The sequence below is a fragment of the Poeciliopsis prolifica genome, unplaced genomic scaffold (genome assembly GCF_027474105.1).
Source record: "Poeciliopsis prolifica strain line A6 unplaced genomic scaffold, Auburn_PproV2 SCAFFOLD010, whole genome shotgun sequence".
In the NCBI taxonomy this organism is placed as follows: Eukaryota; Metazoa; Chordata; class Actinopteri; order Cyprinodontiformes; family Poeciliidae; genus Poeciliopsis; species Poeciliopsis prolifica.
The window spans coordinates 9200864-9225555 of NW_026562385.1; the positions used below are offsets into that span (position 1 = coordinate 9200864).

The following is a 24692-nucleotide window of genomic DNA, read 5'->3' on the forward strand; positions in this document are numbered from 1 at the left end:
GTTTGCAATATTTTTTTCTTTCCTGAAGCATATTCGAGGAACCAAGTTTATTTTTTTATTTTTATGGAAAAATAAAGACAAGGTTTCCCCCAGAAAACTTAAGCCCGGTTGTTGGGTGCTAAGGCAGTCGCTCATCCAAAGGCCTGTCGTGTTTTTGAGTTAAAAACCTGGTGGGGGCTCTAGTAAAGCCTGGTGGCCCGCCAGGCTTATACAACACTGGATGAAACGCTGAAAGATATTGGTTATCCAGGAGATAAATGTAAAAAATAAAAATAAAAAATCGACCTATGTGCAGAAATTCTGTCTAAAAGATCTAAAAAAAAAAAAAACTGTATCCTAAACACCATTTAATTTAATATCTATTATTCCTAAAATCAATCAAATCGGATCCTGATTTTTTAACTTTTTTTTAAATTATAGATCTGTTTGGTTTGAGTTACTGTGAGAAAAAACTCGCAGATTAACACTCTTTATAAAACCTAAAAGGTTCGTTTCGCCTCTTTTCGTAGTTCAGAGTTGGAAACCGGGTCTGATTTAGTCGGTACAGTAAAAGCTCCTCTTCATGTTGGACCATCTACAAACAGAATAAAGGTAGATAAAACTCCCTCTAAAGATATAATCCAGGCCTGACTAATTTTAGTGTCAGTTTCGTCAGAAGAGCAGATGCAACTCGCAGAAAAATGACCTGGTGCCCCCTGCCTGCTTGTTCAGATCTTAGCATCATCCTGGTACTTTATTTTACAGAAACTTACAGATGATTAAACACAACTAGATACTAGTACCTAGAAAATCTATTAGGAATTGAATGTTTAAAATACAAGGCGTGTGAACCCTGAATTATGCACACATTTGTGTTGTTCTATCAAAATAATAGAAATAAATCAACATAATTTCTGGTTGGAGTGTTTGGATGAAACTCAAAAATCCTTGATTTCTGCCAAAGCAAATATGAAATGTTATCATATTTGTCAGATGTTGACGCTGTTGTCAGCCCTGCAATGAATCTGAAGTTGCCTTATGACAGCCTCATGACAGTCTGATGACTGCCATGACTGCCATGCTAACAGCACAATTTTCAGGCACCAGAGTCAATATTTTACAGCAACAACACCTTCATTTGTTCGCAGGCACTGATAATCCACCTCGTTTGTTTTTGCCTCTCCTCTTTAATTGTCTGTCTGGCTGAATGGTCAGAAAACCTTTGGTTCTCTCTGCACTGTTTATCAGGTTTGCTTTTCTGGGATTTGGGGTCAGAGTTCAGGTGTTGACTGAGCTTTGGGGATGTCAAATAACTTGTTAAAAAGAAAGAAAGGAAAGAAAATCAATGCCTCTACCAAAAAAAAGGAACAAATTAAGTGGAGTGCGGCTAATCATACAAGATTCCTCTACAAAGCATTGATTTATGACTTTAATAATTCTTGGCATATTTAAAAAACTCAGCTTCCTCGTTGTGTTGCCAGCATGTTGTGAGCCGGGCTGAATGGCGAGCAACGAGTCACGCTGGCATTCAGAACACGAATGTCTTGTAATCACCTCTTTGTCGCGGCTCTTGATGTTTCCGGCAGAACCTGCTTCCCCGGCTTTAGATTGAAATTACCTTAAACAAAATTAGCTCCACAGAGAGAACAGTGGGCTGATAACATCGCCGGGCGCTGACTGTTCCGTTAAATTCAACCTCAGCTGCTGCCGGTGACCTGATTGTCAAATTTATGAACCGCTTGAGTCACTCTGAATGGATCTGTTGTGTTGTTGGATTCAGTCAGATTTATAATGTTGTAGTATTAGGAGAATGGGAAAGTAATTCTATGAGAACTTCAAAATGTACAATGAAAATTAAAATGAGTAATTAGTAGCAGGGCATTGAAACAATCGATCAACTGACCAACTCTGTTTCCAAAAATCAAGGAATAAGGTGCTCACATCTGATCTTGATAACTTTTTCCTCATAAAAACAACTTTAATCCTCAAAACTTTGAGTTGTTCCTCTGGTAAAATTTTATTCTGCTGATATTGTTGCTTCATTCTTGTAATTAAACAATTAAAAGTAAATTGTAGTCTGGCTCTAATAAACCATTGTACAATCCACAGAAGGGATTTTTGAAAAAATAGCCACTTTTTGACAATATTTTCTGTCATCTGTAAATTCTTTAGAAATGAAAGCAAGGAAGTCTGGTATGAAAAAATACTGTATATATATTTTATTTTCAGGCCTTTATATCCTGTAGTTTTCATTCGTAAAATAATTTTTCTTTGGAGGATAAGGGCACCAAAACTCGTTCCAGCCCAGGGGCCCGCATCCTTGTAAATACGCCCCTGTACGTTCACATAACTGGACTCGAAGGGCCACCGATCCACACACACACACACACACACACACACACACACACACACACACACACACACACACACATACACATGGTGAGAGAGCGCTGTTTGCACATGTGGGATCATTCACCAAGCCACTGCAACCACAAAACACAATGTTGCCCTTAAACACATGGAGCACAAACCCACGCACACACACACATACACACACACACACACACACACACACACACACACACACACACACACACACATTCATGCAAACACGGTGAGACCTTAATAAATCTCTATGTAATAAGCCAGGTGTGGAAGGTTCCACCTACGCAGTGTGTTCAGAGCAGAGAATAAAGGCTGAGTGCATTACTGCTGTATATATGTGTGTGTGTGCGTGTGTGTGTGTGTGTATACAGCTCTGTGATTAATTGGAAAGCTGCATTTGGTATTGATTTGAAATACAAAGTGTGTGTGTGTGAGAGAGAGAGAGAGTGCACAGGCGCTGACAGACTGCACCTTTAATGTACTGATTTAGATGCAGGGGGAACTCGGCATGTCTCTGAGATTCCCACCGGAGTCATACAGACACACACACACACACACACACACACACACACACACACACACACACACACACACACACACACACACACACACACACACACACACACACACACACACATTCGGTCCCTTTCCCCGCCACCCCCTACACACATGGTTAGGTTTATCAGAGTAATGGCAGTGCAGTAATGGGCGAGGACGAGGAGGATGATGGTCATGCTGGTGGTGATGGTGGGGGTTGGCTAAACCATGAAACTCCTCAGAGGACCAAAGCAGGCAGTAATGCTTCAGAGGTTGTGTGTTCTAGGTGAGATTGCAAACACAGAAAGGGCAGAGTCAAATAAAAACAATCGATAGCCCTATCATGTTCAGATATGGGATTTGATGACGTGGCGTACTTTGATCAGACCGCACGTGATTTCTAGAGCCTTTAATGGCCGCTGCAGCTCCAACCGTCTCTGATTAGGACCGGGCGGTGTTGCCTTTCCTCTGCTCACATGTCCCAGAATGCTGTGCGGTTCTGGATCGGAGTTCAGTGAATTTATTGAACACTATCGAACAAGGTATCTGTTGATAATACGGCGGCTTATTCTGGCCATTGTAGACAGAAAAAGAAGAGGAGGAATGAACCTCCTGCAATAAAATCTGAGACGATTTCCATCTGGAAAGCAAGGACATTTCTGAATTTGAAAAAATAAAAAAATCTTGACTTTGAAATTCTCAAAAATTTTAGACGTCTCAAAACTTTTTTGCCGGAAATGTTCTTCTCCTTTCTACAGTAGTCCTAATACGCCTCCGTATGATATTGATCATGTATCTATAGCTATGTACATTATTGCCGATTTATTGATCAGCCCAATCGCTGAGTGATTTCCATCCATCTTTCCATGAGGAAGAAAAGCATCCAACTGGCATGACGCAGCCAGGTGGATGTCGTGGTTTTCAGCCTGCAGCCATGCGAACCGTCCCCGTCTTCCTCGGCCAGCCTGTCTGTGGTCTGTGTTGTTGAGATGGAGCGAATGGTGGTTTAGTAATAATGTGATTACAGCATAGAAACATCGGCGCGTATTGATTGAGCTCCATAAACCCGGACATAAAAGCACAAGAGTTAAAATCCATTCATGTGTTTTTTTGTTGTTTTTTTTTTTAACTTGGGTTCTGATGGTTTTTCTGGGTGACTGAGAGTCTCTGTGCTTTCTCGCAGGTGAGGCCTTCCGGACAGCCTCCAGTCCCTTCCTGTCAGGTTACTCAGGTCCCTCCTCGTTGACCTCTGACCCCGCGTACAGGTCGGCCAATCCCAGCAGTCTGCAGATGGCTCAGCTCTGGGCGTCGCACGCTCACGAAGGTAAATAACCCGACGAAACTCCGGCTTTTCTGTCCACTCGCTGCCCACAATTCAAAGACACGAGCGTTGCCACAGTTTCAGGACATTTTTTTTTTTTTTTGCTGGAGCTCAATCCCCAGAAGGCCCGTTCTTCTTCTGCTCCCACCAGCAGGGTCCCGTTCCATTTCTGTGTCACGGCCGGCGGCTCCACTCTCAGCTCCGTCCTAAATGCGTCTCTCTCCCCCTGTCCTCCACCAGTCCTTCGCTTTCTTTTGCCCGTCCTCTGTTACTGTAATCTATCTTTTCTCCCTCGTCCTGCTCGGCGCGTCTCAGTCCGCCTCTCTCCAGCGCTGCTGCCCCACTTTTCCGTGACATCTTTCTCCATGCTCTCTTTCTTCCCAAGTGCCTTTGTCCAGGACCGCTCGGCGAGTGATTAAATCTTGCGTCTCTCTCCGTTCCCTTGTGTGTTTTTGTGACTCCTTATCGCGTCGCATCTGGGTAGAAGGTCAGATAGGAGGAAAGGCATCTGACACCGCATGCTGCTGGCGAAGAGCGAGAAGGACAAACGGATTCCAGTTAAGATTTCCTTTAAAACTGATTGCATCACCTCAGAGGCACAAAAAGCCATTCAGCGATTCAGATTGGAACCTATGCGATTAGATTTTTTTTTTATAGACTTTTTTTTTTTTTTCTTGAGCTATTTTCTCTAATCCAAGGACTTGCCAAGGGTAGATGAACAGGCTAGAGATTACATCGGTGATTGTAACTCACTAGTCGACCTTAAGCTTCCTGCAGTAACAGTAATAACTCTGACCTCCATAAAGGAAGCTTGTATTTTTATGGGGTTTTTTAATGTCCTGCCCTGCTACACCTTTTACGACAAAAACAAACAGTCACAGATCGAGGTGTGAGATGCATAAATGAATTGGTACCATGCCAGGATATTTCATAACTACATTTTTAAAAAAACAAAAACAAAGTTTGTTTATGTTACAGTGCAAAAACTTTTTGTCATGATGCAAGAACCAGTTATGAATTGAGCATCACATGTCGCATTTTGCCAAATCCCATCTTCAAAATCACCAAGCAAATATACATCAAATAAGTTGATCCACTTACTGCTGATCAAATCCAACTCGGTATCTTGAAGTTTGTTCCAGATTTGATTCTCCAAACCAGGTTTGGTTTTAAAACTCTTCTTCCACAGGATGGTGAACGCTGCAACCGAGAGGCTGTTTGACTTTATATTCTGACAAAGGAGGAGGAGATATCACATGAATGCCTGGACTTGGACACTTGATCTAAGCTTATCTCTAATTGATGCTTTGGTATCTGCAGCTGAAGGAACTCGGTTCTGCCCACAGGCTACAAAGCTCACTTCCTTTGATATGAAAGACATCCGTCTCAGGTTGAGAGAGATTCCTAATACCTGATGTCTGACTGTAAGAACAGCTAATGTTTTTAAAAGCTGCAGACATTTCCAGCTAGGGATGCTACGCCGGAGCTGCAAGTCTTAGCTGCTGGAGTTCGTGTGCAGCTGTTATCTGAGGTGAAGGGAAGCTTTACGAGAAACTCCTCCTGCATACCATCGCTCTTAAACCACCGGGCCTTTTTCAGCCCCTTTCTTCTGTCCCATAACAATCCCAGCTCTCTTCTCCATTGAGTTTTCCATGTAGGAGGACAGGTTTGTTTCGTTTTTATTTCCAGTGCTTTGTGCGAGAGTATTAACAGTTTATAAACGGAGAACGCCACACCCTTATGTCTTATTTTTCTTTCACGTTTGTGTCACGTTAACGAAGCATTCTCGCTGTTATTTCGCTGACCCATTTTTAACATTAACTTTGATCTTTTATTAGTTCCTTCCCTTTGTATTGTTAGTCATTGTTTTTGATTTATATATATGCCATGGGGGAGGGTTTGGAAGTTTCCAAGGCGGGGATCTAAATTAAGATCTGGTCTCTGAGAGCAGCAGCTGCCCAGTGGGCAGACTTTGGCTCAACACCCTGAAGTGACCCAGGACCAGATGACCACACCACCAGCTGTCTTAGAATATTAAACCAGATTATTTGGAAAATTCATTTCATATCTCTGTCATGTCCAAATTCCTAATTTTTCTCCAGTCCGAATTCCTCACTTTATTATACAAAATAAGGTGTTTTATTTTGTATAACAATCCCGGAGACTGGGCTTTGCACCATTATAGATCTGTTTTGCTTTTTCCTAAAAATATTTTCATTGAAATCTTTTTATGATTATTATTTTAACAATAATAATAATGCTACAATTCTAAAAAAAATCACTCTCTACTGAGCTGGATTTCTCTTGGAGGTTGGAAACCAATAGTAATAGATCATCAGCATAACGTTTGACATTTCAGAATGTTGTGAAATTTTACACAACTTCTAATGGATATCAGGATGAGAGTGATAAATATGGCTAATGACATCGAACTGAAGGAAGCCATCCTTTCCTATGTTTAAGATTTAAGGTTTGAGATTATTAGTTTTAAGGGGAGAAGAAATAAGAGCATTTGGTAGAGTCCTCTCTGGTTTCTAACAGCTCCCACACTTTAACACTTAAGTAATTTGAAAGTGAACCTGCAAATTTCATCATTGTGTTTATTACTCGGTCATGAAATTATTCTTCACTCCGTTTGGCTCTTAAAATGTGAATCTGGGGAGACAAAACGATGAAATTACCTAAAATGCACACCTGATTATTTCCTTCTATCAAGCATTAGAGAAAGTGAGGCAGAAATCTTCAAAAAAAAATTTGTCACAAATTGCCAAAATTTCAGAAAAACAAGATTTTACATCTTAACTCTTTTTTTTTTGTACTTGAGAAAAGCCAAAATAATCACATTTTGAAGCAGTTACTGGTGATGTTTGTATAATATGCAGCGTTTCTCTTTTTGTTCCCGCCAGGCTACCCTCCGCTCCCAAGCAGCCTTTACTCCAGTCCCTACTTGTCTCTGGGTCGCCTGGAGACGTCCTCGCTCTCCCAACATCCTCTCTATGATCCTCACAAAGGTCAGTAACCCCTAACCACCGCAATCATGGAGACAATCACACCCAAAATTGTTTGTCTTCATGATGTGATTACTTTTGCCGTCCTCTGTTGGCGTTTTTCCTGCAGTGCTCAATCTCTGAAATAACTTGTGCTAACAAAACTTTGTCCAGATGGATACTTCCTGACGTCCTCACTGAGCCAATCACCTCTGCACCCTACATCTGTGTCCTCGGCCGCCCCTTCCAGCTCCACGCCTCCCCAGAGGACGTCCCGGGACGGGGTTAGGGACAGGACGTATCGGACAGAGAGGGACAAGGAGAGGGAGCGACAGCGCGAAGAGCTGCGTCTGCACAGCGTGGTGGATCTGACGCAGGAGACGCGAGGCGAGGACGATAGCAAGGCGAGCAGAGATCGGGACCGAGACAAGGACCATGAGACGGACAGAGAGAGGGACGGTTGGTCCTTCCATCCTCACCAGCAAAAGTTACACTCCTCCCACCCTTTGGCGGTGGAGACCCGATCCAGACTGTCGCCTCCACAGCCCTCTTTCCCTCTCAGTGAGGGCCGGTTCCTCGGTTCGGAGAAAGACCGAAGGGGTCGGGAAGAGGAGGGCACTTCTCGACCCCACCACAGCCAGAACTCCAACTCCAACAACTCCACCTCTCCTTCCGAGCGGCAGCGGAGGAACGAGTCCGTGGCCACGGCGGCCGGGACCCTGCACGTCTCCTACGTCCTCCCCCCTCCGTTACAGCACCCCGGCGCCGGTCTTCCCCACCTCCCCTCATCCAGAGATCAGAAAGTCAGCGCGCCCACGTATGTGCCTTCTGTGGAGGTTTATGACGAGCGGGTAGGGCCCATCCAGATCGCCTCTCAGGCCCGGGACAAACACAGAGACAGGGACCGGGACAGGGACCGGGACAGAGACAGGGACAGAGAAAGAGACAGGGACTGGGAGAGCTACAGGTTTCATGAGAAAAGCCTCATGGAGCATCCTCGGCTCTCCCAGTCAAGCGAAACAAACAATCAAAGAGAGGAAGGTTCTGTCATTTGCTCCAACGGTTCAATCAGTAAACGAAGCCAGGACGCATCTTTCTCCTCAGGGCGATCCCGCTTCAGTCCAGAAACCAGGGACCTATCCAAACACTCGCTCAGAGTCGGCATCGGGTCGGAGTCTAAGTGGAACGCCATGACCCCGTCGCCCAACTACGCCACCAATCACATGGCTGCTTTGGCGGCCCAGCACGGACATAATCTCTCGTCTCCCTACAGCCAGCCGTCGCAGACGCAGAAGTCCAGTTCCCCTCACTCGTCGCATCGACCCAACAGCTCGCAGTCCGCCCACAGTCACTCGCCACAAACGCACGGACATGGGCGTGCGGCTGAGGACGCCAGCCAGAGGCGCTACCTGGACCAGTCGGGGCTTTTTCGGCCCGCGGCATCCGCCAGCGGAGAACACCCGGACTCGGCGGAGGTTTCGGCCATGCAGAGTTTGATTAAATACAGCGGGAACTTTGCCGCCGAGGGGCCCACATCTTCCAGGCACATCATTGACGGGAGGGGGCCTTTCGGCGGTCTGGGGAACATCGGGACGGTACCCGAGAGGGAGAAGGATCGGGACAAGGAACGAGCGCTGAGGGTCCCTCAACTGAAGAGGGAACAGGAGCGGCCGGACAGCGCCCGCTCCTTCGGCAGAGAGGGGGAAGGCGAAGTGCGACACCCTCCTGTCGGGATCGCCGTTGCTGTGGCACGGCAGAGAGACAGCGGGAGCTCCAGCAAGCAAACCAGCGCAGGCTCCGACACACAGAGACCCCTGCTGCAAACAGCTATCAAAGGTAACGCCTTTCATTCAGCTGGAACCAGTTAGATGTTGGTGCTTTAAACTCTCTGCTGCTTCCTTTATTTATTGCAGGCTGGTCACAAAAGTAGTCCTAGAGTCCTAGAGTGAAATCGAAGTCTTCGCTGGCTTCTGCTTTCCACTCCTGTGTGGTTCGCGTCAGAATCTTGCTCTGCATGGTGTAGATCCCCATCGCTACCTGAACCGGGTTCAGATGATTCCTCACTTCACTTTTGGAGAATAATGGAAGATTCATTTCCTTATTGTAGAAAAGTCATGTTTCCTTTGCAGCTGTTTGATTTTTTTATTTTTTATTTAGGCATTCAGGTGTTGCACTGTGACCTATGTTGAAACCAAATGGAGATGAATCGATCTCAGTCATGTGACCTGCTTTGACTGTCCTGTTCATACACATTTTACCTGATTCTGCTTTCTCTAACATATCAACATCAATCGATGTACCTGAAGAGCTTTAATATAAGAACAGAACTCAGTATTGCTTCTTGTTTCCTTCCAGTTTCTTATATTCAGGACTCGAGGCGATGTCACACCAGGTGTGTCCGGGAGCAGTTGTTGTTAAACAGGGTTTCACTATTTTAAGGCAAAAACTAAATAATGTCATGGACATTTTAAGCTTTACTCTTTAGTTTCTAGACTTTTCTTTAGTTAGGGATGCACAGTATATCAACACTTATATCAGTATCAGCTGATATTTTTTTTACATATCTGTATTAGTCCAATAAATAAAACTGGGCCATTATTAATAAGTGATGCTTGTTTCCAGCTTGTTGCTGGAGGGGAAAGGGACAAGAATTGTCTTGTGGTATTTATTTGGACATGTGGAAGTGATGCAAAGGATTGTGGGTAGCTTACCTGAAGCAGAGAAGCAATGTCATCGATGTGATCTTAAGATGTCAATCTTGGCCCAAATGATCACATCTGTGCCTTCCCAGCTGCAATGCATTCAGTCTTCCTGTTATCTTTAGGAAGCAGGAAGTGCAGCTCTCTCTCGCTCTCCCGCAGCCTAAATGAACAGCTTCTTAAACCTTTGATTACCTTTTATTGCGACAGGTTGTGTGTGGAGATGTTTTTGGGAGTTTCTGAATCAGCTGGTGTCCCTGAAAATCGCCCCGGTTCTGGTCACTCGTTCATTTCTCTGCTCGTCTCCTCAGCCGCTTGTGAGTCTGTCGGCCCTCCTGCTGTAAAACAAGCTATTCTTGGACTCCAAGGTCACTCGGCTATAAGGTTCCTGCTCTGTGTCTTGTCTTTGTCCTGGTTTCGGCCTCCGCTCAGAGTGCCATTGAGCTCCTTCTGTCCTCCTGCTATTCAGCGCCTCTCCCTCTGTCTTCTGCTCTTTTCTTTCGGCTTGCGTCTCCACCCTTCCCTCCCTTCCAAAGAGGCTTTTGTAGAGGTGCTCACTCCTCTTCCCACCTCAGGCCCCCTTCACGTTCTCCGCTGTTTTCTTTGGCTTCCTCTCTTCCCCCCTCGGCATTAAACCTGTCACTCCTGTGTGCAGTGGAAAGCTACAAGCAGGCTCTGAATTACAATAAGACCCTGGTTGTGTTGCTAAGCAATGGATCAATCTTAAGTAACTGAGTGTGTGAGTAACTATAAATGTTTGCTGGTATTTATTGTCATGCTCGGCTTCCTGTTGAGGAAAACATCATAGGCTCTCTGGTGGGGAAAGAAAAAGTACAAATTGTGATTTTTTTTGGTTCCAGCAGAACAATTTGTTCTGCATAAAATTATGGATTTCATCAGTGTGTTAGCATCTCTGCCTACTCATTCATGCAGGAAAACTAGTCTATATTATACATATTATATCCTAGCAAATGTTACATCCAGTCAATATTACAGTGATATTACTTTTTTTTATTTAACCATGCTGAGAGTTATGTGACAATTTGTGCAGCTTTAATGTTAAGTAGTAAATTCAGTGATGACCAAGATATTTATGATGATATTTATCCAATAATCTGATGGTGATGTTTTCCTGATGGCAGAAGTCTAGTTCTGTACTGTAGTGTTTAGTTTTCCTCCAGTTTCCATTGCAAATATCTCACATACTTTTGAAATAAGACAAATAACATAAAAAGTACATTTTTAGCTAAACCCAAGAGCTTGTTTACAGTCAATAATTCATAAATATTGATAAAAATAAAATGTGCTAGTTCCACCGGCAGATTATTTTGATCACAAGACATTTTTCCCATGTTACAAGTTAAATAATCTGCCAGTGGAACCAGAACATTTTTATCAATATTTATGACTTATTGACTTTAAACAAGCTCCTGATTCTTGCTGAAAAGTTACTTGTAAGCTTGTTTTGCTATATGATGCGTTTTTGCTGTGCAGGTTCTTGCATTTAAGTGAGCTGTAGATGCAAAAGACAAGTAAAAGAATCAATGGAGGTGAGGATGGAGAAAAATGAATTAAAAGGTTTGAAGATCAGGATCTAACATCACAGATGGCCGAAATTCCCAGCGTTTCCTCCATCCCTGCAGCCGGGCCTTATCTGGACTCTTGGGAAATGTGTCGCTAAATCCCTATACATAAACATCAGGGTGCATCATCAAAATGCCCGTATGTCATGCATGCAGTCATCAGGCCAGCAGCAGGTGTTGCATGTGTTGTTTTAAAATCCCTGTTAAAGATTAAATCATGCTGCGTAATTCACTCGACTTCAAATGTTTCACTTTTGAGATTTTGTCGACACATTTCCAGGTTCTGAATGGAATCTGTTTGGTAACACAAACCCTAAGTTAAGAAAACTCTGGTATATATCAGAACCAATCAGGTTCTGATTTGCTATCAGATTTCTGACTAGATTTAGTAGTATTTTAAATCTTTCTCTCAGGAATAAAACAGGTTTTTTTTCTGTTTTATGTGAAAAGTAGTCGTGCTGCTGATTAGACTCACAAACCTGTAATCATTTATCCACCGATATGCAGGTTGGTTGATCACCTGGGGTTAAGTGCCTTGCTCAGGGGCGACACGTTGAAGGTGAAATTGACAACTTTAGGATTTTAATACTACAACTTCATGCACTGATCCACATCTGGACCTGATTATATAAAGTGACTCTAAACTTGTTCTTCCATCTTTAAGTTCACTTTTAATTCCTTCTTTTCTTCCTTTGCAATTTCTCTCATTCTTCACTGTGTCCTTCGCTCTTCATCCCTTGTGTCTTTTATTCCTTCCTTCCTTTGGTCCTTTCTTTTCCTACTTCTGTCTTCCACTCTTCATTCCTTCCCCCATTGATCCTTCACGTCAAATGTGTTTAATTTGATCCTGTCTCTCTTCTTTCCTTCATTCTTTGTACTTCATCTTCTCTCCTTTATTTTCTTTCCTCCCATGACTCCATCCGTTAATTTATTTTCTTTTTTATCACTTCTATCTTTGCTAAATGTTTTCTTTTTTCCTTGTGTCCTCACTACTTTTCTTCCTTCGTAATTCCTCTTTCCATTGTTTCTTTTCTTTTTTTATGGTGTTTTCCCTTTCTTCCTTAATCCCTCTGGTCATTTATTCCTTTCTTACTTATCTCCTTTTTCTTTACTGGAATCCTGTTCTTTTTTTACTTTCTTTCCTTCATTTTCTCTTCCATTCCTTTCATCCTTCTTTGTGTCCTTTCTCTCCTTCCTTGCAATGCTGTTTCCTTTCCTTTCTTACATCCATCTAATCTTTTTTTCCTTCCTTCCAGTTTTTTTTTTTTTTTTGACAGCTGATATTTAAAGTCTTGGCATCATCGACATTCTGTAAATTTATGATGTTTTTTTTTTTTTTTAAATTATATTTATTTATTGGGCTCCTAGATGGAAGGAGCATCACTCAATCCTGTCCAGCATGTGGGACATGCTGGCTCGCTGTAGCCTTGGTAACCGAAGCCTTTCCTCCAGAGCATATAGGAGGTTGTTAAAGTAGTCTGTCCCTTTGGAGGCTTCACACACACACACACACACACACGGAGCAGAGCTGAAGGGTCCAGCAGCACATGTATTAAGCCCCTCTGCTGCCCGGGGACCTCCAGTCTGATGAGATGGAGGGGCTTCAGGAGGCTTCAGGGGGGGATTCGGCTTGGAGAGCCTCATGTTTATTTTGCACAGCCTGGTTGAGCTGCTGTCAGTTTTTCCCCCTTCTGACAGTCAGAGGCTTTTGGGCCCCTCAGAGTGTTAATGCAGTAATGAGGCAGTGGTGGCATGCTCACACTTCTCCTGTGGCTGTTCGTTCACTATCAATCGATGAGAGCGCACCGGAGGAGCCGAAACTGTCACTCCGGACTTTTTTTGTTGCTGTTGTCGTGTGCGTGCGTCTTCTCAGCGCTCACGCGCCCGGTGACGCGTTTTCAGCTCCTCGTCTTGTTTTGACAGGCGGTGTCGCGCACCCTATTATCTAGCTGGTGTTACCTTGTCCTCGCCACCGCTCCCTTCTCTGCCTCTCCCTCTCTCTGTCACACGCGTTTCCATATCCGCTTTTTTTCTTGTCGTGATTTAATTGTACGCACGTTGTGGTAAAACGAGGCTTCTGTGTGCAGACGAGGATCGAGGGGAAGAGCGCTCTCGCCACCACGATGACCGACTGCTGGCCGGCCGGCTGGAGCGAGAGCAAGAGAAAGTCATCAGGTGAGGGAGCGCAGCTCTTGGTTTTTGTTATTCACTCCAACACAAATTCTGCTGTGTTTACAGTCCGTTTTAGGACTGTAAACACAGTCCTAAAACATCTTAAATAAAGATTTAAGATGTGAAGAGTTCTTCCCTGAGCGTCTGTATTGCAGTCCAGTTACAGCTGCAGATTTTTGAGAATTTTTTCTTTTATTCTTTGCGACTGCAAAAATGTGTGAATCTTAATTTTCTGAGTTTTACTGAAGTTTTTCAGTTGGATTTGGGTTTGTACTTTGACTAGACCAACTCACAATAAGCCACTTTCAGCCTCCCATAATGGCTCTTAGTCACTGTGGCTGAAAGTGCAAAAGAACCAGGTGTTGTTTCTAAGTTTAGTTAGCTACATACAGTAACAAATTTTGATGACAAATAATAGCTAAGAAATTGTAGCTATTATATTCTCAATTTGAGACCATTTTATTTATTGATAGTGACATAACAATATATGTTCATCCGGTCCCATTAAACTTTAATTTTGTAAAGAAAAAAAAAACCCAGGACGACGAACAGGACGACGTTTTGAATGTCCAGAATAAAACAGAGATAAAAACCTCACACAATCAAAATGGATGATGAAGACTCTGTAAGCAAGATTACTCTTTATAAATCCCCAGACTGGGGATGCGATTCATCAGTTAATAGTGATTTATTGATGCTGCCACCACCGTGCTTCATCATGGAGTGTTTGTTAATTTTTGCCACCAATTGCATTTTGCATCTACAACATGTCCGGGTTAGGTCTGTATTCTGCTGCAAACCTCTTTGTGTTGCCGTCACAGGAAGAAAAGTGGTTATATTGTTCCACAATATGCAGACTATAAAGCAGCTTCAGCTCTTTGCTGCAGCCACTAACGAGCGTCCCGCATCTTGTCCTTGATCCTCCACTCAGAGAGTCCAAGAATCACCCTGAGTTCCCTCAGATGGGCCCTGGCCCGCTGTCTGGCGGCCTGACACCTAGCATGATGACGCCCAGCCTCATGACCCCCAACCTCATGGTCACAGGAGGGGCTGCTCTCGCAGGGGCAGGGCGGTGGCCTCCCGACCCCTCGACCCTGACCTCTCACCCCTGGATGCCCCGGCCTGGAGCCCCTCCAGTCTGGCTCTCCGGCTCTCCATACGGTATGTGGTGCAATTTGCTAACTGTTGCAACATTTTCCAAACCTTCAGAAGTCTTGTGGCTCCTTTGCATGAAATCAAAATGTGCGTTGAGCTTTAATCCGATTTTGATTTAATGTAGATGTCATGTGGGTCGTTATGCAGCCTTGAAAAGTATGAAAACATGTTGAATTTTCATCCCCATCATTCATGTTAAAGTGAGATGTTTTCCAGATTTTGGAAAAGCTGCACAGTTTGGTGGCAAAGTTGAATTAAAGGACTAAATTCGGATAAAACCGCACATTTTCATACATCTTATAAAATGACACATTTATTTTTTTCACTGTCTGAAGTTAAATCATTCTAAGCTTTTTCTGTTTCAGGCCAGTTAAAATGTGCAAAATCATTTGTTTGCTAAATTCTGAAAAACGCAGCAAGAACATTTTTTAGAGATTTTATGTTCAACTTTTGTTGCATATTGTGTTTAAGCAGGTAGGTCATTAACTCGACATGGTTTGTTTGGATTGTTTCAAGGTAGTGGATGTTTATTATTCCGAATGGCTTAATCTTTTTAATTGAAATAAAGGTTGAGTTGTATTATGTTAAACGACTTTATAAAATTTTTTTCTCTCTGTTAAATGAATAGATGTTTTGTTCTCAAACCAATCAGGTGTATAAAGTGTGTGAGACATTTCAAAACCTAAACATTTGTCATATTTCAATTAACATTATTAATAATAAATGACGTCACATAACGGTGAATTAAAACTTTAAGTTCGCTTGCGTTGTTTTCCTCCCCAAATTTTGAAAATGTGCCTTAAAAATGCTTGAAAAGTGTTTTTTAAATCTTCCTGTGGGAGAAACCTGCGAACCCCAAGCGTGTCATCACGGTCCAAAACATGCTCTCCATGCTCACAACATGGCTGCCTCTGATTGGTCCAGGGGAAGAGGGGGGGGCATCGTCCTGCGGTCAGGCGGTCTGTCCATCAGCAGGCGCTGTGGGTGTGTTTTTGGGGGGGTTTGTTGCCTCAGACATTCCTGATCTTTTCTGGACATTCCAGACTCGATGCTCCTCCGCTCGTCATCCTGAAATAACAGCACCAGGACGCACAGCCACTTACTTATGTAAGCGTTCGTACACCATCTGATAACACTAAACAGAGAGACACATGCTCGCCCAGAGCTCCCTCATGGGGGGTTTCTGTCTAGACGCAGAGGGCTAAAAACAACAAGATGTGTCTCGGTGTGGAGAAGGAAAAAAAATAAATACACGGTCAGTTCTTTAAATTCAGATGGTTTTGTTTCTTCTTCTTCTTCTGTCATTCAGGCCTGGGTCCCTCCCCGCTCCACCAGACCCTCCCCCCAGGCTACCCGCCCGCTCTGCCGGGCTCCATGCCTCCTCCTTACCAGTTTGCCAGGGACCCGCAGTCTGGCCAGCTAATCGTCATCCCTACTGAACACCTGCCGCATTACGGTACGAAAGCTGCCGGCCGAATCCGAGAGCGTTCCGACATGCGAGGTCGGAGGAAAGCGCAGGATTGCACAACATGCTGGCAGCTTCTCACATGACAGGAGAGCGCCGAGACGCGCAGGAAACAAGAAGGTTTTTCCTCCTGGAGCAAAACAAAACGAATTTCCCATAAAAGACTGTTAGATTTCCCACATGTTCATACTTCTACCATGCAAATGTGTAAACATTGAACTCGTTCTGGAAATGTTTGGCTTCACATATTGATCAGTTTTACACTTTTGACGAAGTTAAGATTTTTCTGAAAAAGTTCAAATCGTTCAAACATCTTGTGGTCTTTTCAAGGAGAACTTGTAGTTCTGGTAAAGAACGCGGGCTTGATTTTAGGATTTCCAAGGGCTTCGTATGGATAGGAAAAACATTTATTTCCAGGCTTTATTTAATATTCCGTCATCTAAATGTTATTTTCTCCTCTCTTCTTTATGGAGAAGTTCATTCCTCCGTGTATTTATTATCCCTTTACCCTCCTTTCTCTCTTGTGGCCAAACTGCCTCCTATCCTTGCTCTTCTTTCCATTTCATGTCCATCTTTCCTTACTCTCCTTCTGCCTTCCTTTTATCTTTCTGTTTTTGCTACAACGTATTCCTCCACAGGTTTATCACTCTTAAACCAGTCTTTTCCAACAAAAAATGGGCAAATTTATCTTCTTTATCTATTTAGTTTTTTGAATGTGTCTTGATTTGAGCTGAACAAAAAAACTCGACATGGTTCTCTCTAGAGAGAGAATTCAAATCAGAGCAGGTTCTCCAGGAAGTACCAAGTAGATCACTGCATTTTCTTAATTTCTACTCTTATTCAACAAACACTTCAGTTGAGCTCCGCCATCAGATTGTCTTTCCCACTTAGCTTGCAGCACTCATGCAAATGTCTCAAAAGTTGACAGAAAACGGGTTTCTCAAAGTCTGCCGTGTTCCTCCGTGGCACAGCAGGAGGCGACGTGCTGGAGCGCGGAGCCCCGGTGTGGTCGAGCGTGTACGGGCCGAGCAGTTCGCTGCAGCACGCGGCGCAGCTGCAGCTGCTCTCCCAGCAGCAGATGCTGCGGCAGCAGGAGCTGTTCATGATCCAGCAGCACACGGCGCAGGTTCTGGAGCTGCAGAGGAACGCGCAGATCGTCGTAAGTGCAGCGTGTGTCTGCTTGCGGGACTTCACTTTGCACGCCAAAGTGAAGTCCGTGACGCCACATGCACACACACGTCAGAAGTATCTCCTCTGCTCCGTCACAGGAGCGCCTGAAGGCCAGTGAGCATCGGCCGGAGATCGAAGACAAAGTCGACAAGCGGAACACCGACCCGAAAACCCGAGCCTCCTCCATATCCTCACCGTCGCCCTCACCTGTGCTGCATCCTCGCAAGCCCCCTCCTCCCTCACGATCTCCGACGCCGTCCACGTCCTCCCTCACCCCTCTGCCTCCCACCCCCACCCCGGTGACCACCCTGAAGTCAGAGGGAGGACACAGAGTCCTGTCTCACGCACCGAAGCTCCTGCCTCACCCGACGTCTCCACGCTCGGCCTCTCCGCCCCCGTCCTCGCCGCGGCGGCCCAAACAGGAGGAGGGGGAGGCGGGAGCGAGGGGGCAGAGGAAAAAGTCGGCCTCTACACCCTTTGAAGGCATCTACTCTGGTAAGCACCTGCACCGCTGAAAAATGGCTGCCAAATATTAGGGATGACGTTGTTGGATGACGTTGACTCTTGAGGGACAATTTAGAGAAAAAGAGAAATCTTCTTGTGAAACTAGCTCCTGTTTTTATTTTTATTATATAATTTAAGGCAAATTTCTTGATTGCTTTTTTTGTAGTTTTGCTCAGTTTACCAAAACAGGTCTCTCTAGTAAATTAGATTTTGGATCTCAGTGAGAAAACTTGTACAAAGATCACGTAAATGCAATGAAAGTGTAAATGCCACAGTTTAAGATTTAACTAGTTTGGGTCAAACAGTTGAAACCCGGACACACCTCAGTGAATAACATCTAAACTCTGGTTAATTATTGCTCTGAATATGTTGTTTTTTCAGCAAATAGCCTTTTGAGTCTGTGTACTCCAGTTAACGATTAATCGATTGCTAAATTAGTTGGCAATTATTCAATAAGTGATTTGTCATGATTAATCCGATTAATCATGTCAGCCATAACCCAAACTGTTGACAGAACAGGCTAAAATGAAAGATCTGACATATTGATGTTAGGAGGATTTATTTAGTTGAAGAGACAAACTTTGACACAAATAATCAAAGATACGCTAAAGGAATGCTACGTTGTCTAATTTCAGACAATAAAATGTTTATTTTCTTATCCAACAAAGGAATTGAATTGTTTGCTTGAATCATTTTATGAAATTCTAAAATTATATATAGAAAAAGTTGAAATCGTTAATTGTAAAAATTAATTAATCGCCAAAAATAATCAATTAATTGTCAAAACAAATGATTGAAATGATTAGCTTCAGTCCTAATCTGAGCCTGCGTGTATAATTTTGACAATAAAGGGGATTTGAAATAATCTACAATAAATGTCAAGAACGGGCTCGTTCATCTGCTTTTTTCTAAAACTCTATAGAAAAATGAATTCAGAAAAATATGTACTGTATCTTTAAATCCTTCGGACCAGAACCAAAATGTGAAGAGTTCTCAGGTCTGTTTACGCTGATGATTCGACTGTGTTTTGCCTCTGTTACAGATCTGCCTCCAGCTTATGCTTACCAATCCATCACTGCGCCGTTCGGATCCTTCCCGCCTTATCACGTCCCGGCATCGGTAGCCGAAAACCCGGAGGCACATCGATCCTGCTCTCCCGCCGCCGCTGATCCTTTAGCTTCGTCTCACCACCATTCCAGGCTTTTGGATGCGGAGATCAAGCCCCAGCCCCCGAAGGCGGGGTCTTTCCTCAAACGGGAGCCCTGCGAGGAGCCGGATGTGAGCCGCACCGCCGACCGGGCCGCCGAGGATGACGAGGTGGACAGGAAAGCCCCAAACACTCCCAGTCCTCCGATTCCGCCGGGTGAAAACCAGCGAGAAGTGGGAAAGGAAGGGAAGAACGACGGCGAGGTGAAAACGGAAACGTCGTCCAACGCCTGTCAGGCGGTGAAGGCCCTGCCCTCCCCTCCTGCAGCAGACGAGCCCAAACCAGAACTTATCCACGAAGCAGAGCTGACACCATACCACCAGTCCAACTCAGCAGAGTCAGACAATCAAGAAGCTCCTCAGATGTGTGTGTCGTCAGACCAGACGGCCGTGTGTGAACAGGTTCCACCCGACGACACGTCCGACTCCCTCCCTCCCTGCCTGGAGGTAAGTACCTGTGAGCCTCCCGTCCTCGGCTCCCCGCTCCCGCTGCTCATCAGCTCAGAGGACCCCATGGGGGGCATGCTGGCCCTGCTGACGGCCAGCGAGTTGGCTCAAGCCCGGCCCAGAACCCCACCCACCCTGACGCTCGAAGGCCAGGTGGAGGACCCCACTTTTGCTTCGGCCTTCAGCAGCGCCGCCGCTCTGGAGATGGTGGCTCTGGAAGGCATGGCCCTCCTCAGCCAGATAGCTCAAAACGAAGCGGAGCTTGTTTTCCACACACAAGGTAAGCGGTCGCTATCGACACACCAATCATTTCACTAGAAATCAGATGATTTCACTTTATTGGCTGCTCAAATATTTAAAAAACTGCTTTGTTTTTGCAATGAGACCGAATGAACTTACTGTTGTTGAAATTGGAAGCTGTAGTTTTATTTTAAATATGTTATTTCACTAATAAAACAGATTAACAGACAAATTTAAACCATTTGAGCCCACAATTTATTAAACTTGCTGGAAAGACTAACATAAAGTCAAAATATTTACAGGGTGTCTTTAAACGCTTTAAATTCATGTATAAAAATAAGGCCTTGAAATGCATTAAATTCATTAGAATACATGTAAATTGGCCTTAAATACATTTAAGAGCCTTAAATACATTTATTTAAGGTCACAAGTCTTAAGTTTTTATGTGGCTCAACATTTTAATCTCATTTATTCTCTGTAGCTTATTTTTTGTTAGACTTTCCTCAGGCAAAATCTCGAGTAACATGCAGGCGTCTTCGTTACATTCTGGGACTCGATGCGTTTGTTGCTGCTAACATAAACTTGCGAGCTAGCTAGCTTCTTTGAGTTTATAATTTGTAAGTGTGAAGTTTCACACTTACAAAACTTTCATGCCCAGTTTATCATTCTGGGCATGAAAGTTTGGCAATGTTGTTTAAAAAATGCAATTTTCTTTTGTACATTTTGTCATGATTCAGGTCTTAAATTTCATCCATAATGGATTTCAAAAGTTTTACATTTTGTTTGGTGAAACCCGTGGATTCTGGTTTAAATTTTGTATTCGGACATGTTGTAAATCGTGCAGGAAGAAACCTGATTGGTGCATCTCAACGTCATTCAGTTAAAGTTCTTCTTCTCTTCCTCTAATATTCCAACGTTGTGTGTTTTTCCCTCCCAGATCTCACATTAGACAGTCTGGACTGTCTTCTTGAAGCGAGCAGACACGTTTTACTGGAGGCAATAGAAAAGCAGTCCCACATCGATCTGCCAAGAACTCTGGACCCCGACAAGAAGTACAGCTGGAGGCAGAGGAAGGAAGAGCCGGTGAGACGAAGGATCAGGAATGCATGTCGGTCAACGAAGCCTCGGCGGCGGGACCCTCATGTTTGCCTCTTGTGTTTCGGTGCAGCTGTACAGCAAGATGGCGGTGGACATGTTGGACGCCGTGGAGGTGGAATACCGCGTCCGCCTGGCCGAGTTGCAGAAGACGTACAAGGAGAAGCAAAGGGAGATGAGCAAACTACAGCGGCGCAGGGACAAGAGGTCAGCGCTCACACTAAGAGAACCTCAAGATGAATTAATCACGGTGCTTGACACCCTGCGCTGTAACTTGGATCTAACTTTCTTCTGCTCAACGTCAGAGAGAGGCAGCAGCAGGAGGACGAGAGGAGGAGTCTGACCAGGCGCGGCAGAGGAAGACCCAGGAAAAGGAAACATCTGCCCACACCTACCAAACAGGACAGCAGGCCTGGAAAGTGAGGCCATTCGCTTTTTTTAGTTTTCACTCAGTTAAATCATTTTTCCTGCGTGCCTGAAAGTGTATCTGTCTGCCAGCAGGGTGGGTCGAACAGTGCAATACTCTGAGGACTCTGAAGCCGGGGAAGGACAGAGAAAGAGGTTCCGGCTGTCCAGAGACGACGAGGACACAGAAACCGGAACTGGAGGAGAGAAGAGGAAGAAGAAAAAGAAGAAGAAGAGCTGGAACGACCAGGAGCCGTCCAGTGCTCACGTTCTAGAGGTAGGTCACCCGAGATTCAGCAGAGTCTGCGGAGCGTTGCTCTGGTTAGTGACCGGTCTGGTGGCGTTTGTAGGCCATGAAAGCGAAGCGTGGTCACCTGTGTGAGCAGGAGCAGCTGGCCTCAGACCTCGACAGGGCGCTGTCGCTCTCGCAGCTCGGCTCCCTCGGCGGCCCTCGCAAGCTCACCTCCAGGTCGGACAAGTCAAAGGACCGATGCTCCGAAAGCGGCCTGAAGGAGCGAGGCGCTCACTCCTCCGTCAAAGCCGGGACGCTCAAGATGGCCGCCAAAGCTTCGGCTGCCGAGACCGTCCGAAAGGTGAAAGGTCAGAAGAAGTCCATGTTTTCTCCGGTGAGATCGGAGATCAGCAGCTGCTCCAACAGTGAGTATCCAGAGAGGAAGCGTAATCGGTTGATTGACAAAATGTCTTCTCCAGAGAGGCCTGCGTCTCATACCGCTTGAATGGGATTACAAGGGCAGAAGAAAGAAAACTGTTTTACAAATATTTCACCTTATATTAAAGTCATGGGCTCATTTTGGATGTTATTTAATTTTTTTATGAATATTTATCAATTGAAAATACACTCATATTTGAAAATTATCTTTTTGGAACCAAATATAGACATTGTAAGCTGACCGTCCATCAAAAAATGTGTAATCCTACCTATTAATGTTTTGAAATGTTTAATTTTTTTTCCAGAGTAGGGCACCAGACTGGCTCCAGCTCAGAGGCCCTTATTATTCTAGATCCAACCCTGTCAACACAGAATGTAAAAAACAATCAAAAAAATTTAGACTTGATGAGGTTAATATCTAATTTCAATCAACTCTTACTGAGCGTTTTGTAAGTCAGTCCCTGTAAAGTCCAAGCGATGTGTTTTGGATCCAGCAGCGTTTACGTGTGACTTTATTTATTTTGCACCTTCTCGTCCTCACGGATCAGTAACCTCACTCTCTCTGCACCAGATTCAGACTCGGAGGAGCTTGTCTCTTTTCGAGGGGGCTGGCTTCCCCACTCGGGGACGCGTCCCCACAACGGCTCGTCCAGAAAGAGGCGCTCGGCGGCGTCGCCGACCTCCCTGCTGCCCAGCCAGAAATCGTCGAGGAAGAAACACAAGCACTTATCCCTGCTGCTGGAGGAGGCGGGCCTCAGCTCCTCCGACGACTCCTTTGACCAAGGTTACTGACCAAATCTTACAGCTTCACTGCCCAGTCAGGCAGTTGTGTGTCTGTGAGGCTGAGCTAGCTCCTGTCAGACTGTGTTAGCTTCACCATCCCTACCTCTCTTACTGCTGGCTTTTTTTCTGCAAAAGTCAGCTTTTTTTTCTGTTCTTAGTTTTGTTTTTTTCTGAAGAGTTTACCTATTTCTATGGAGATTTTTTATTGCCTTAAGTGTTTTCTTTTGTAGCATTTGTACAAATCATGTGAATTGTGAGATCCTTCCCCACCTCCTTCCTACAAAACTTGTATCGCAAGTTTGGTATTTCTAAGCTTCATTAAAGGTGTTGATTTGATTGGTACAGATTGCAAAGTGCTGTGGTCCTTGTGTCCGCTTCATCTTGTTGTGTCTGTTTCTGTCAGCCTGTCCAGCTGCCACTGCACCTCACACATCCGTTAGAAGGCTCCGATTGTCAAATATCCCTTCGCTTCTCCCAGATACATTTGGAGAACATGTCAGGAAGTTGAGCGTAGCGCTAGCTTAAGTCCTGGGTTTATTTTTTATCACCAAATGACAGGCAGACTAGTGATACTTTCTGCTAAATGTTTCCAGCTGATGTTGAGATTTGAGGGATATTTGGACAATCGAGCTCCTCCTGTGTGTCTACTAAACCTTCAAATAACCCTTTTCCCTGCTCTCTCTCAGACACCTTGCTCTGTCCTCTTACTGCCCCCTCTCATCCTTGACCCTCCCCCACTTTATTTCCCTTCCCATGATGCTTTGAGTGTCTCTCAGCCTGTTCCATGTGCTTGTGCTGCCGCCGCTGCGACTTTACAGAGGCTTGGCCAGGACTAGCGCGGCCTTGAGCCGACACTACCTCGCTACGGCGACCCTACGCTGTGGCTAAGGGTTTGCTTTCAAAGCTAGTCTACTAAGGCTAGGCCGCGCTCCCGTCGCTGCCCCGCCCTGCCTGAGGCCACACCCCTGTCGCCTGCTCTGTAAGTAGGAAGTGCCCCTCCCTCCATTTTGTTTTTCATTTAATTTTATTTATTGAACACTAACATGAAACGTGAGGAAATTGAGCTACATTCACAGAACATTAACTTTTATCTTGTTTTTTTTTTTTTTTTGTTGATTTATTTGAAGCTCTCCAAAGCTAGCCATGGTTACTTACCCACACTTCCCCAACGCTGATTCTTGTTGGTTTAAAGGAAGGGGCGTTTCGGGGACGGAGGACGGTAACCATGGTGACTCCAATCACAAAGGAGCATATTGCCAAAGGGGCCTCACAGGGCTGTCCTCTCAGTGCCTGCTTGTTGCGAACGCCTGTCTGCTGCCGTTAACACACCGTGGATTCACAGCACAGCAAAATTAGGCTATTTCCTTGAAAATAATGTGGTTACAAAAAAAAAAAAAAAAAACTTAAATTCATACTGCTTGACTTTTTATTTACATTTTGTCCTGTTTTTTGTCCTGTTGCAACCACAAAATTCAACTTATTGATATGTAAATTTATAGAGCAATACAAAGTAGCTCCTAATGGACTGAAGTTTAATTTCAACACACAAAAAAAGTGAGTGTCTGAAAACCAACACTACAAATCAATCTGATCAATCAGTGATGCATGGTGGGGGAAGCATCATGCAGTGGGAAACTTTCTTAGCGAAGCTAAGAAAGATGTAAAAAATTGTAATAAGACTTTTTATTCTCAAAATATTTCCTTTATTCTCATATTAGTACAACTTTCTTCTCATAATACTATTTTATTCTGGTGATACTATCACTATGTTCTCATCATATTTTATCAGTGTAACTTTATTTTACGTTTTTGTACCATGGCCCTAATATGTTGCAATGCAAAATGGAAACTTTTTCTCTCATTTAAAAATCAGAATCTAAAAATTGCTT

At 44.3% G+C, this 24692-nt stretch overlaps 1 protein-coding gene across 5 annotated transcripts in view; it reads left to right on the top strand.

Moving 5' to 3' along the window:
* Positions 1-24692, top strand: part of tnrc18 (trinucleotide repeat containing 18) — a 58705-nt gene that overhangs the window by 15178 nt on the left and 18835 nt on the right. For 2 of the 5 annotated variants that reach the window (XM_055035104.1, XM_055035105.1), the window contains exons 3-17: positions 4085-4225; positions 7129-7233; positions 7384-9045; positions 13579-13666; positions 14595-14824; positions 16128-16274; positions 17255-17442; positions 17552-17948; positions 19000-19890; positions 20788-20933; positions 21019-21152; positions 21251-21364; positions 21444-21627; positions 21701-22007; positions 22592-22804. In XM_055035104.1, the coding sequence (XP_054891079.1) occupies positions 4085-4225; positions 7129-7233; positions 7384-9045; positions 13579-13666; positions 14595-14824; positions 16128-16274; positions 17255-17442; positions 17552-17948; positions 19000-19890; positions 20788-20933; positions 21019-21152; positions 21251-21364; positions 21444-21627; positions 21701-22007; positions 22592-22804 (4947 nt within the window). The remainder of the gene's footprint in view (positions 1-4084; positions 4226-7128; positions 7234-7383; positions 9046-13578; positions 13667-14594; positions 14825-16127; positions 16275-17254; positions 17443-17551; positions 17949-18999; positions 19891-20787; positions 20934-21018; positions 21153-21250; positions 21365-21443; positions 21628-21700; positions 22008-22591; positions 22805-24692) is intronic. The other 3 variants (XM_055035106.1, XM_055035107.1, XM_055035108.1) reach the window with 3 other exon arrangements.